This window comes from Anas platyrhynchos, chromosome 2, assembly GCF_047663525.1.
Source record: "Anas platyrhynchos isolate ZD024472 breed Pekin duck chromosome 2, IASCAAS_PekinDuck_T2T, whole genome shotgun sequence".
NCBI classification, from domain to species: Eukaryota; Metazoa; Chordata; class Aves; order Anseriformes; family Anatidae; genus Anas; species Anas platyrhynchos.
In genome coordinates this window covers 45795100-45809341 of record NC_092588.1, presented here as the reverse complement: position 1 = coordinate 45809341, position 14242 = coordinate 45795100, and the positions used below count along the sequence as shown (strand labels likewise).

At 40.0% G+C, this 14242-nt stretch overlaps 1 protein-coding gene across 36 annotated transcripts in view; it reads right to left on the bottom strand.

Annotated features, from left to right (window-relative positions):
* The window catches only part of DTNA (dystrobrevin alpha), a 218689-nt gene that overhangs the window by 95249 nt on the left and 109198 nt on the right, over nt 1-14242 (bottom strand). For all 36 annotated transcript variants that reach the window (XM_072034666.1, XM_072034652.1, XM_072034662.1 and 33 more), the window contains one exon: nt 1662-1729. In XM_072034666.1, the coding sequence (XP_071890767.1) occupies nt 1662-1728 (67 nt within the window). In that variant the 5' untranslated portion in view covers nt 1729. The remainder of the gene's footprint in view (nt 1-1661; nt 1730-14242) is intronic.

Genomic DNA, 14242 nt, shown 5'->3' with positions numbered 1-14242 from the left:
TCATCCTTTTTTTTTTTTTTTTTTTTTTTTTTCCTTCTAGCTAAAAAACATGCTTTTCTTCCACTGGCCTGGGATGTTGTACCAAAGGGACAAGAGGAATATCCATCTGAGTTACAACAGAAATCCTTGTGTGGTATTGAAGTACAGAGCACAACAGAGTTAGTGGACACCACGGAACGGGCCAAGACCATTCTCAATAGGCCAGCTGAATGAAAAGTCCTTATTTTGGAGAGTTTGTGATCACAGATGCAGCCCTTTTGGTGCCCTTGGGAACTGAAGAGCCCCCACCACAATGATTCACCAGCACGGACCTGGCCTTTCAGTGTGCGCAGTTGCTCTGGTCCCATTAATGCCCTGATCCATTACGGCCTTGTTACTTTTGAGTTCATAGGCCTAAAGTCTTGACAAACAGAGCAGAATGGGCAACCAGCTCCTAGTGATAACCAGATGAAATATTTTGAAAAACAAATATTCATAAAAATCAAAGTATGATAGTTCTGTCATTTTTACTATATTGTGAGGGACAGCGTACTTATTACCAATAAAACTTTGGTAAATCTAGTAAAAGGTTGACAGTCTCAAACTTCATACATAATGCAACTTCCCTGAGAAATGGTGGTTTGTTTGTAAGGGAAATAAGAGATGACTTCCAAGAGAATAGTAGGAGCTCTATTAGTATAGCACACCCGTGACACACGGGTCCGTGGGGACCACAAAGCTTCTCTAGAAAATATAAAAATTGCACTGAAGTGGGATATGTTCTACATGAGACCCTGCACTGGGCCTGGCTGGGATGGAGCTATCTTTCTTCATAGCAGCCTGCACGGTGCTATCTTTTTGATTTGTGGCTAAAACAGTGTTGATAATACACCAATGTTTTACCTATCGCTGAGCAGTGCTTGCAGACCATCAAGGTTCTCTCTTTTTCCCACTCTGCCCCAACTGTGAGTAGGCTTGGGGTGGGCAAGGGGCTGAGAGAGGATACACCAAGGACAGCTGACCTGAACAAGGCAAAGAGGTAGCAGTCCATATGATATAGGGTCATGCACAGCAATAAAAGCCAGAGGTAGAAGAAGGGGATGGGAAGTTTTGCCTTCCAATGTATATACTGCTTGCAGCCTGCCTGACTATTGGTTTGGTTTTGGGAGATGGTGAGTGACTGCCTTTGCATCACTTTTTTTTTTTTTCTTCTTTTTTTTTCTCTTTTCTCCACTTATTTAACTGTCTTCATCTAAACCTATAAGGTTTTTTACTTTTGCTCTTCCTGTTTAGGGATGTGAGGGGAGTGAGCAAGTGCCTGGGTACATACTTAACAGCTGGCTGGGCTCAACCCACAACAGAAATCCCCCAAATACAGTCTTTTGGAGACCTTTTTTCCTTCTTCCTTGCTACCTGTGTATTTCAGCATATTTGTCTCAAGGAGCCATTGTTTAAAATAATTCTTTATGGTGTAGAAAAATACGTAAGCTGGTGTAGAAAATCCCTCTCCCCTGCTATTTGGTCAAATCAGCCCATTTTCCTGTAGTTTTGGTCTCACAATATTAAACTTGCAGTGAAACAAATGTATCAGTTACTTGAGATGGAAAGCTTACACAAATTTTACTGACATTGCATTGCAACTGGCATGGTCTACCACAGTGACATTTCTAGGAAGTACTTACGCATTTCTGCAAACAGCTGCCTTCTTTCTGCCATGGTATTTCCTCTTTTCCCGCAATCTTCAATCATTCTGGAAGACAAAATCGTGTGAAAATATTGAGTATTATTCCCAGGCTGAACATACATATTTAAGCATCCAGAACTGATCCCGGAGAACCTCTGAGGTTGACTGGTGCTCCAAATGCACCCAGTGCCTTTTCCCAGCCTCTCTGTGGCGTCGTTTGGGGGGAAGCTGGTCCCAAAATTGTCCTCCATTCCCTAGACTCAGCTTTCAAGCATTTGTTTTCCCTCTCTCTCTCTCCCAAAGGCAATGTTTCGTTTTTCCGCTTGATGTAACTGACTGACTTACATAACACAAGCTCTGAAATTCAATTTAGGTTTTGTTAAATAAGGAATCTTCAGTTTAAGTTATATAAGAGTGAAGAAATCATAAAAGATTCAGATATTATTTTATAGTTTAGAAAATGCCTTTCTTGCCAGTTCTGGGTGGAAGAAACAGAAACAAAAAATAACACAACAGCAACTAAATCCATATAACACCTCCATTTACTCAAGCAAATACACTCCAAATATTCATTCAAATTCAAGACAGTATGGTTCTGATTAAACGGGTCCCAGTAAAAGGCTCAGAAGTAAGGATATTTTTTTCTTTCACTGCTCAGATATCCAAGTCTTCAGAATATTACTAAGAGCGCTACTGCTAGATAGAGAATAAACAAAGGCTTCCTTCACAGCCAGCATTCACACTGGGAAAGACTAAAGCCTCCAGAATAAAGACAAACATCTTTAGCAGCACTCAAAAAATGAAACCAGTGTCAGCTTCACCACTTCCTATGGATAATTACTCTAGCAAACCAAAATCTTTCCCTCCCTGCCAAGCCTGGTTAGGGCTTCTGACCTGCATTTTAATCTACACCCTTATTTCAACTAGATTTTGTGAGATAACACTGGGCCACCTGGGATTAAAAAAGAGATGTTCTGCAGAGAAACACAATCCAAAACATTCTGCTGTCTTCAGTAGCAAACCCACACATGAATTTAATAGGAAGGATGAAAGTATTGGATGCTGAAGGCTACCATCTGCCCACCAAAGGACTCAGGATGGAAGACCAGTTTCCTTTCACTTCTTGGAGAAAGGAAGGCAATCACATAAGAGTTTTTTTTATTTTTTTCCTCCATAATGCACTGTTCAAATGAAGTGCGGCGACATTATAGCTGTCTTTTCCAAATAGTCTATTCAACTCTCAGAGTACTGATAAAGGCTCCACTAAAGTGCTATTTACAGTGGACGCTTTGTGATGTGAGCAGCAGCCCCACTAGGAGGAGGACAAAGGCTATGGCTGCATCGTGTTTGCAGGTATATTCAAGTTCGCTCATGCTCTAATTTGGCTGGGAGTGATACGGATGTGTGTAGCATGGCATTAAGCTGGAGCTAATATATCTTGCCCTTCTGCAGAGATAACAGCTTTCAATACAGAGCTGTGCTGATGTGGCCACACAGCCTCTGATCTGAAGCTCGTTCACGTCTTGCTGGTTGAGAAGTGTCAGGGAAGGCTCACATCTATCTGCAAAATGAGATATACCTTAAGATCCCCCAGCCTGCATCCTAAATAGGAATGTTGTTTGTCCCTGCATCAGCCTTAAATCTCTGCCCATAGAAGATGAAAAAGTACGTGATCCCACTAACCCCAGCTCAAATCTCCCACCCCTTTCTCCTTCTAGCTGAACTTACAGCAGTAGACAAATTTGCTATGGAAAACCACCAGGTCTCCTATGACAGGTGGGTTAATAAAGCCATTTGAAAAGATAGCATCTTTTACCAGGCAGGACAGTTGAGTGAATACTTTACAGCAAATACAATTTTAGATTAACTTTTATTATTTGTAGGCTTGTTCAAAATGGCCTCCCTATGGAAGCCTGAGTTATGTGCATATAAATACAAATAACTTTGAAGGACTCTCACTGCAGTAGATGTTTTGCAGATTTTAAAACCTTCATCCCAAATGACAATCCTAAAGTTCTCTGCAACAGCATACACGCCATTAAGCTAATGAGAACATCCGTGGTGGCAGTATTTTCAGAAGTACCTTCTATCCCTTCTTCACATCTTTTCCAGACGGAAAAAAAAAAGAAAAGATAGACAATGTTGCTCAATAATTATTATTTTTGAGTCCCCATTGACAGGAATTCACTCATATTTACCTTCCAGGCTTTTCTTACACATTTTTAACTCTAGAATGCACCTGAGTCAAGGCTCAACTAATGACAATGGTCATGGGTTTTGTGCATCTCCCTGTTTAAGCTTGTTCACCTTAGAATGACAGAATCATAGAACCATGTAGGTTGGAAAAGACCTCCAAGATCATCTGGTCCCACCACTAATCTGGCACTGTCAAGGCTACCACTAACCTATGTTACCTACCCAAAGTACCACATCTACGCATCTCTTGAACACCTCCTTGTTCCAGCTTGCAGATATGCAGCTCTGCTCTTAAGCACGGATTACAAAGACTTGTACTTTGAGGTGGCAATGCTCTCAGTTCAGTCCTTGGGGCTGGCCATGAGCATAATTGACTATAGTCATGTTCCAGCATTTCTCATTTGGCTTACAACAGATGTCAATTCACAGAAAAAAAAGTACTTTTTGTTCTACAGGGAAAAAAAGCAAAGCACAAAGTGAACTTTATTATACTTTACAAAACAGAATAAATTATCAGAGACATAATTTTTAAAAATATTAATTCATGTATACTCTTCCCAGAGTAGAAAAGACGTTTTTATCTTCTCTTGATCCCTTCCACTATCTGTTTCCCTTCACTTTTCTCTCAGGAAATAACTCCTCCACTGCAGGTAGGGAGAACACCTACTGTGCATCTAATTAAAATTCTTGTCATGGGCTAATTAGTAATGTACTGATTAGCAAGGTATTAAGGCTTCAATATATTACAGACATTCTAGAGCAGAAATCATTCCAAACATAAGGTTTCCAGCCTCTGAAAAAGATACTGCGAGTGTTTCACATCCACTGGTGCTTTGAGCTGAATTCTTTTATAACATCAGCAGAGCTTGAGGGAAAACAATCAATAAACAAAGAGCTTAGTCTGATTTGAGCTGTTTCACGTGCAATTCCATCTTCATGCTTGTCATGTATCAGAAGCATAGCTGGTTCATTTTTTAGTATACTTTATTTGCTTATAAAATCTGGGAAGGAATAATTTATACACATAAGGTGAGAATTACATGCCTTATTTTTCTTTCCTTTGTGCTGCTTTGATTTATGAATAATATAATAACATTTTCTCACATGAGAGTTTTTCTTGCTGTAGTATATCTAGAGTAAATAGTTTATTTTATTAACCTTTGTTTTAAGTCAGCCCTCTTGTAATTAGTGCATTTCTAGTTCTTGAGCTATTGCCTGTGCTTGGTAAAAGCAATGCCTGTTACTACTAAATCATTAGCTCCAAAAACCAAAAAGAGGTAACTGCCTGTTTACCTGGCAAAGGAGCTCCCTACTCAAGAGTCCTGTAAACTTAATAGGAAACTGTCAAAAATTACCGATGTGACACATGCATACGTGCTCAGTTTGATGACTCTGAGAAAAGCCACCCCATTAACACTTCGACAAATCCCCATCTTGTTTGTCTGTGACAGATGAAGTGCCACAGGGAGTCAGGAAGTGTGCCAGCGAGGAAAATCATATGCTGAAATTGATTAATTGTGGCATGGAAAATTTATAAAGTCCCACGTGATAGCTGTGACGCAGACGCACATTTTTATATCTTTGACACAAGAGGCTCCGGATCCTGACCAGTGACATCCCTGACCATCTTGCTGACCGGATAAAAGTTGCTCGTCCCATTGCAGCTGGCACAGAGGAAAAAGAAAAACACTTCTGTCTGCCTGAGCCTTGTCCAAATGTGCTCACCGTGGCTCTGAAGTGCCTGGGAATGTTCTGGGATGCGACTTCTAGATGGAAGTTTTGCTCCAGAAGATTGGTAAAATCAACAGTGAGTACCCCAAGATCACTTCTGGAAAGAGTAACTTCATTTGGTATACAACATCAATAAGGCTCGAGCATCCTTTACCTAAGCAGCCTGTCTTTCCCCTGCTGTGGAAATCTTCAATCTAAACAACTATTTCTTTTTCTACCATGAAATTTCAGAAGACTTCAATTTAGGTATTTGTTTAGGTATCTCTGGGAGTTGGAGGCGTTAGGATGCAGAGAAATGTGCAGGTTTCTCAGTGGCTATTCTTCATGCTGCTGACAAATCAGATGCTATTTCCTATGCAGCTGGTTGAAGTTTAAAGCTGGGTTTGACCAGGTGATTTTGACCAGGCGATTTTGATTTTTTTTGACCAAGCATTTTTCAGTAGCACAGGCTTCTTGTCTGCCATTGCTTGGGACAGTTTTATCAGAGCGCTGCTATTCCTTTTCAGGCACTATCAGCTCCAGAAATTTTGATGCCTGGAAATGAAAGAGCCAGCTAAGGTCTAGCTTTCAGTGATTTGATGAGGAACTTAAAAGCTCTAGTCGATAGCTGGGTTTGAAGCACTTTTTTTCAGAAGTCATAGTAATATGAAAGAGAAGATTTCAAACCCATAGTTTTTCTCTCTTCTCCATCTTCTCCAAATTCAGCCCTGGTAGGTGGGTGCTGCTCAGCTAACTATAGCAGAGTTAGAGCTGCTTATTTCAAAGTGAATTTGGACCAGAGCATAGAGGGTTAAAAGGGACTGTGAGTGCTAGCTAAAACCGTATTTGCCAAGTCCCCAACCTCAGCAATCTTTGAAGTTAATAACTAGAATCATGGAAGGCCATTTCTGAGTTCTCTTCCCCTTAATGGATTTATTGGTGCCTTATGAATGTCTTGTTTCACATCTTTTAATGAAGCAGGTCCATAATAGGCCTCTCTCAGCTTTACATTCCAGGACTCATCTTTGGCACTCTAATAAAATTGTTCAGAGCTCTTTCCTGAGGCTAGGTATAATTGCATTGCACTTACAGTACTTGTTTGTATTTTATCTAGATGAGCTTTTTACAGTGAGGAAGGCAAATAAAAGCTGTTGCTAAGCTTATCATCAGCACGACTCTCCACAAATCTGCCTCTTCTTAATCGTGTCATATTTTTGCAATTTTAATGTTGCCCCCCAAAATATCTCTCTCGATTTATTCTTTCAGCAAAATGTGTCTTTCATTTTAAAGAAAAGATAAATCCAAAAATTGTTCACCAGTTCCCCTTTTGGAGCTCTATATCCTTGACAGGAAACTGTCAAAAATGCCCCATAAGGCACCCACTGCAACTCATTTTTGTAACACCTCGTATTCAAGGAAGTTTGAGGGTTATGCAAATCTTATTCGGGAGGTCTGAAAAACAAATTGTGAAAAAGTCTGAGGGTAAAAAAACACAAACAAAGAACAATTTGGAGACAGGAAACATGAGAGCCAAAGCATACTAATTTCATATTTAATACCATACAGATTGAGAATCTTAACAGTGGATGTCATGACTGACAATGCATTTCAGGGAACAAGTGAACCACCAGTCATTCATTTCCCATGCACACCAGGCATTGTCAAGTTTAAAAATTCAAATAGTTATTAATTAGGTCAAAATATATCCTAAAATCTTTTTTTTTTTTTTTTTCTCCTGTTATCCATGTGTGCTTGTATAGCTTTCAGCTTTTCTCTGCAAAACTAAGGAGGAGGACTTCTCTCATGTAACACAGAATCTTACTACTCCAGACATGAAAGACACTTAAGAAAAACAATGCTTATGAGACTTATAACAAATACGTGAAACTTTATAAAACTGCCTTGCGTGAGTTGCTCAGGTGAGTTTTTCCAACCATGTGCTTTTAGAGTCGGCCTTCCTGGCACTATAAGAAACTGCTCCACTGCAGCACCTGAAGGAAAACCAGCGTTCAATGCTTCAAATACGTTTTGACCCTCTGAGAGTACACAATGATCCAATAAAATAATTTTAGTCAGCTCCAAATTTTTTTTCCAGGACTTCATTGACATCAGTTCTGATAAAATAGTTCTGATAAAGAGACACAATTGATTTTAGCTAAATGGTGTAGAGTTAAATACAGCTCTTCAAAGTCCCATTGAAATGCTATCTTTAAATCATATTTAGTCTGAGTTTCATGAAATATTTTAGAACAAATAAAGCAGGTATTGATTTTCTTTATACTCCATGATGTTTCAGCTGAGGACTTGTTAGAAATAACTTCCGCTACCAGTCATCTCTTTTCTTGTTACACTAAAAACATTCCAGAAAAAGAACAAACCCCCCAACACTCAGGCTCAAAAGTCAACAATAGTCAATGCCAAATCTGCTCATCTGATGTGTTAATCTGCTATGGGAGCTTCGCCATGCCCTCATCAGGGACCTGGATTTTACCCAAAACATAGTTTTTCCTTCAACATCTGTTTTTATACTATTTTGCTAAAAAAAAAAAACAAACAACAACAACACCAAAAAAAAACCACAGGATCAATAAAGTATTGATTACCTCTAACCACTCAGATTTGCAATTCTACTTCTTTCAGTTGCTTAGGCAAAGAATGATTTGTAGGGAAAACCTTAATGAAACTCAAGGCATAAAAAGTTAGAAGGACTTTATCACAGGAAGTGTGTAATTGATATCTGATACTTCGGTACTCTGATCTTCTCTCAGGTCTTTCATTTGCCATTGTAGAGGCACAAAGGAGGTTGCAGGATTTCACATATAATTAAACTCCTACTTAGTCAAAGGTTTCTTTCAGTTCTTCTTGTGCTGGCATAATTAAACCCAAATTCATTTGAGTAAGCTGTCAGTGATACAATTGTGTTGGGAAGCATTTCCTGGCTTCTGCCAATTTTAATAATACAAGTTGTCAGTTTTTGTAAATAGGGATTTGATGATTATTTGCTGTAGGACAGTGGGTACTTTCATCTCCTTTGAATTACAAAAACATCTAAATAAACCAAATGGTAGCTGTGGGAGAAGACACGTTCCCAGGCAGTTGAAATTATTGAGCTCCTTTGCGTGCACCAGGAAAATCTTTCACTGAAAGTATTGTTGAGTAGTCAGACAAATTAGTTAATAAGGGAGCTGCTGGCTTTTGTCACCTTATCTGATCAATAGTTTCAGCATCCAAACTATTAATTGAATAGCCATAGATTTAGAGAAGATGAAACAACCTTATCAGCTAAGAAGAGTTTTCCATTATTCAACTGAGATCCAAGAAGAATTTAAACTTTTTCATCTTTATGCATGAAATAGGCCCCTTTGGACTTTTTCTACTTTTTAGCTTTCTGAAACATTGTAACAAATTGGTTCATGAAAACATATTCTGAATTTTATCTAAAAAGCAAAGAATTATAGCTAAGAAAAAAGATTATTTAAAATCATTCCCACGGAAATCCAAATCCCTCAAGATCTAATTTGGGGAAAGGTGGAAAACAAATTACAAATGAAAGAATGATGAGGCACTGATGAAAATGTTCACATATATTCCTCCACAGTGGTAGCTGTTAATTTGCCTTAACTTCAGTGATAGCAGGCACTAGAAGAGAAGAATGGCACTAGGATGGCAATTATTGAACTTATGAGCATACTTGGGATAAGTATACTTTCTGAGATAAGAAAAAAAAAAAAGCTTTGATTTCTGAGTCTTTACGACCCTCATGCAGCGAAAAAACAGATCTTTAATGCAAGTAACAGCAACATACAGGCTGATCTAATCAATATCTGAAGAAGGCATTTTAGCAATTAGCTATTGTCAAGGAATAAGGAAACAGGAGATTTTCTCCTTTTTACTCGTCCATATCCCTTCTGTGAGAATCCTGATGACTTGGGTGAAAGTGCAACTTCATCATTTTGGCAGCTGTATTCAGCTGAAGACTTTAAAGCAGACACCAACTTTTAAATTCTGTTTTCAGCTTTTAATTTGGCTTTTAATTCTGATCTCAAGTACCAGATCACAATTAAGGACACCTGTTTAAGTCTTATTATAAGTTTGTGGTGGGAAAATAAGTGCCATATGTATTGTTCGAATGATTTCATTTGGCAGCCTTAGCTACAACAGTTCAGCCCTCAAGATACTCAGTTAAGATACTGTCCAAAGTCATAATGATTGATACCAGTGTCTGTATATTCTCATTCTGCATCTGCCTGCACACCCATGAAGGATCACACCAGCAGCAGAGCAACACAATTGCTATATCCAATAGAGACATAACAGCCAGGTTGGCAGTACCACGTGATAAGAGAAGAAATATCAGGGAAAAAATCCAAGCAATGAGGCATCTAAATTTGTAAAAATGAAAGTGACCAGAAATTACAGCCAAATACAAACATTTGTGAGTCTTCTAACAATGAACACAAAGGAAAGGCAAACTCAGATAGGCTCCAGTTCAACAAAAGCTGCCTTTAATACGTCCTTATTCAGCAAACCCTTTATACACGCGTTAGACTTAAAGGATACGCTTGAATTCCATTGTGCTGACCAAGTATTAGCTGAAAAGGAATGGACTGCTGAACTGGCTCAAAGATTTTTCTATTTTGCCCTTAGTAAACACCTTACAGGAAACGACACAACACAAACAATGAATAGAAAAGGGAATGCGCTTGGAAGTGGCCCTTGGAGGAGGCAGAATTCCTTCCAATATGAGATGGGCTTTAGTCACACAGAGATGTACGTGACCTCTCATACATTCTCTGCATAACAAAAAACGTATGTCCACGTATACGTAGAAGTTTACAGTATTGAGGTCACTTAGAAAACACAAGGAATTGAAAAATTTAAGAGATTTGAGGGTAAAAACCACAAGAATCTTTCCCTCTTTTACCCTCTCCCCTTCATTATTCGGCTGTAAGTTGAGACACTGTTCAGGACACTCCTATAAAAGTGAGGTGCAGAGGAGACCTAGATTTTCTGTCAGTTCATACACCACTGGGTATTCCTCAAGTATCCCACCACAGAAGGCTAGCATAAGCTCTTATGCTACAAAACCGCCTTTGATGCAAATGTCTTTGCCTCCCAGCAAGTTTAGGCTTGCAGCTGCTGAACTACTCACATGCAGGATTACCACACGTCCTCACATTAGCCTGGTTAACTCGTTTCAGTGATTAATAACGTGCAGCTATTTATTAGGAGTTGGAACTTTTGCAAAACTATGCATTTAATAAATGGTAAATCAGGCAGCTTGCATCCTCACTGCAAAATAAAACTGCTAGATGTAAGGTGCTGAGGGGCCGTAATAACTTCATTAACAAAAAAAGCTAACCACACACCAACCCTTATTTCAACAGGTAAAGGATGACAGGAAATGAAAGCCAATGCAAACTAAAAAAATGGCTATTTTGATATGCACTACTGGCTAGTTTATTTTCTCAAATAAAAAACCTAATACACCAAATTACTTTTAACCTAATTAAAATCTGACATTATTTTATTAGGCAATATCATTATTACAATAGTGTACAGAAGAAAATGAAATACGATATAATTACGTAGCAAATAGTCTTATACAGTAAGCCAGGACACAAATCTAACATTGGAAATATTGAAGGCAAAGCTAATGGCTGGTGACTCCTGTAAGCGGACACAGCAGAAATACCTTGCTTTGTATGTATGATTACTGACCCTGCTCTTTCCTCTCAGCTATACACATCAACACTGCTTGGACCCTGCTAGATTCAAGTTACTGTTGTATACACAAAATATGCTCAAAGAGAAATATTTTTAACAAAACATTATTAATTATATTGTGAAGGAACGTTTAGGTTGTAAAAATCCTTCCAGTGCAGCATAAACATTGCAGCTGGTAGAAATATGCTGGTGAGCAGACATTCATCTGGAGAAATTTCGGTGTCCTGAATTTACCTCTCAGATGGTGAGGAGGGAATGTGAAGACAGCAAAGGGGAGAACAACAACCGCAGAGGAAGAACAGCTCATCAGGCTGGCAGCTATGTTTGCACGGATTCCTGGTGTGCTTTGAAATCCCGCACGGCTTGTTAAAGAGATTTTTGTTCATGTAAATGAAGTAGTTTCTAGTTTCTTAGAAACACCAATCTAAGGGCAGTCAGGACAAAACACATGCTCCTTCGCAAGCATGGCTCTAGGATGCTCAGAATGCCTTAGCTTTTGTGGAAAAAGATACTTTTGCAACACTAACTGCAGGTTACAAGAGGTGTCAAAACAGTCAAGATACAGTCACAGAGCACTTGAGGTCTGTACGTGGTTCTGTCATGTTGCACAACAGACAGGACTTCCTCAGGCTAATATTCCAGCACCTCCTTCATTTACAAGGATCTCATTCCTTCTGTTTCTGCTCAGGTCTATTATTCTATCTAGGTTTAGTACAAAAACAAGTTCGCATTTAAATGCACACCTAAAGGTGTGAAGGAAATTAAATGTTTTCCATGCTGTAAGTCTCCCATTGCCAGGAGGAATTAACTCACACTGCCACCGGTGCAGGATAGCCCTAAGAGAAGTGCTGCGGACTTCAGCGAGGCTATTCAATACAAATGGATGACGAAGAAGATCCAAACCCAGCTCTAGGAAACCAGTTACTTTTGCAAGTTAATGTTGGAGGCCACAGCTGACTACTTCTTGTTTTGTGAAGTAAGCAGGTACAAGGTAAGCAATACAACAGCTCTTCCACAGCATCTCATGGACAGGATGCAGTACTTCTGCTCCAGAGAACAGACAGCAGGCAAAACTTTCTTTCCTCCCCTAGAAAACCAAAGAGGGCACAAACAGCCTGCTGCAAACACACAAACACCTGTGCAGACACACAGTCAGTGCTGCAAAGCACAAACCTGAGAGTGCAGCTGGAGCAGTGACCTAAATCCAACAGGAAAACGAAACACGGCTGTGTCCCACCACAGCTGGTGCTGATCTTTGTGCCTGGAGACTGTGGAAATCTGGCATACGTCATCCTTTCCCTTCTCACAAGCTGCTATCAGCTGTGAGGGTTTTAATTAGGCTGGCTGTGACAGATGGTACGTAACAATCCAAGACCACCAATCTCTAAGTTTTGGGGGATACTCTGCAAGACTGAACCAGTAAGACTGCAAGTCACTATACAGCCATATCAAACTTCCCTGTCCCTGTCTTTATGTCATGGTCACATTCAGCAGCAGTTTTTCAAAAACAAAACAACTCACTATTTTTAGGTGAACGGTCTCAAATAACACCCAGCAGAGCAATCCCAGCCACTGAACTTCTAGCTGTCACGGTGTGATTTCCAAGATCCAGCACATTTATGTAGGTATTTTGCAAAGGCTGGTAACCAAAAATGGGTGGCCATCAGCTATCAGATAGGTTCACAGCTGATGGAAGGAGGAGAAAGGATGGTTGTTGCAAAACCAAGACAGGAATAACTGCCAGGCACTGCCAGGGCCTCCAGCAACCTGCAAGGCACGATATATTTTGATATATTTTGGAGAGAGAGGTACTAATACAAACTGTTGCACGTAATTTTTTATGTGAAATGCCTTGTTTCTGAGCAGGTAAGCCAGTACACGTATTTTCAGTAATAGGCACTGATGACCTGTAACTGTACCACCTCAGTGGGACCTGCTGGGTTATTTGTCCACAAGGGGACTGCAAACTGGGCCCCAAGAGTGAGAGTATTACACAGACCTCTGGGAGAGCAGTAACCTCTCCAGGCTTGAATGCTGATCCAAAAATGTACCCGAACTGACTGTGACAGGTGAGAGGCACGCTTCTCTGGGTAGTTAGGACCAGCAGGTAGCACAGAGCTCTTTCACTCCCAGAAGCACCGTTCATTGCCCTCCGCTGAGCCAGCAGCCAGCTCCTTGCTGGGATGCTCTGACCACGCGCTGCTTTCAAAGCAGCAACCAGTTTACTTCAGAAAACAACAGAAACTGAGACTGCGGAGAACACTGTGCTAGTCAGAAGTGTTACGTAGCCGCCTTGACAAAACCACGTCCAAACTGAACCCTGCTGGGAGATGCAGCAGATACTTACATCGGTGCACAGGCATCTAACTTGAAGTAGTTTAAGCGGATTTAAACTAAGCTGCTTAATGATATTTGCAAACAAGAATAAGTGCATTTGCACCTTGAGTGTCATTTGCTTAATTCTCAGACCATGTCTAATATTCTTCCGAGTATTCTGGCAAAAAAGCAGCAGCAGTGTGTGTTATCAAATGCATCACATCCGAGCAGGAAGCAAGAGACTTTCTCCCTTTGTTTGGCTCTGGTTCAACCACACTCCAATATTACATTCTGGTTTAGGCACCGCGTTGTCTGAAAGCTATTGACAGAGTGGAAGGAGCAAGGAGGAGACATGGGAAAGTAATCAAAGGGCGGACATGGGAGGGTCTGATTTCTGGGAAGAGAGTAACATCAAACTTACACAGTTTTGTTAAATGGTGGTGAACTGGCGAATGAAACAGCTGTATGCTGCTGATGTTGAGGAGAGAGATGAATTATGAGGTGTGACACAGGGTCTGATTAGGAATAAAAGGAGTGATATTTAAACACAGAAAATGTCGGATCTCAACAGGGAAGTTCTGAAGTGAAAGATGTATTATGCTGTGGACAGGCTCTCAAGAGATGTGCTGA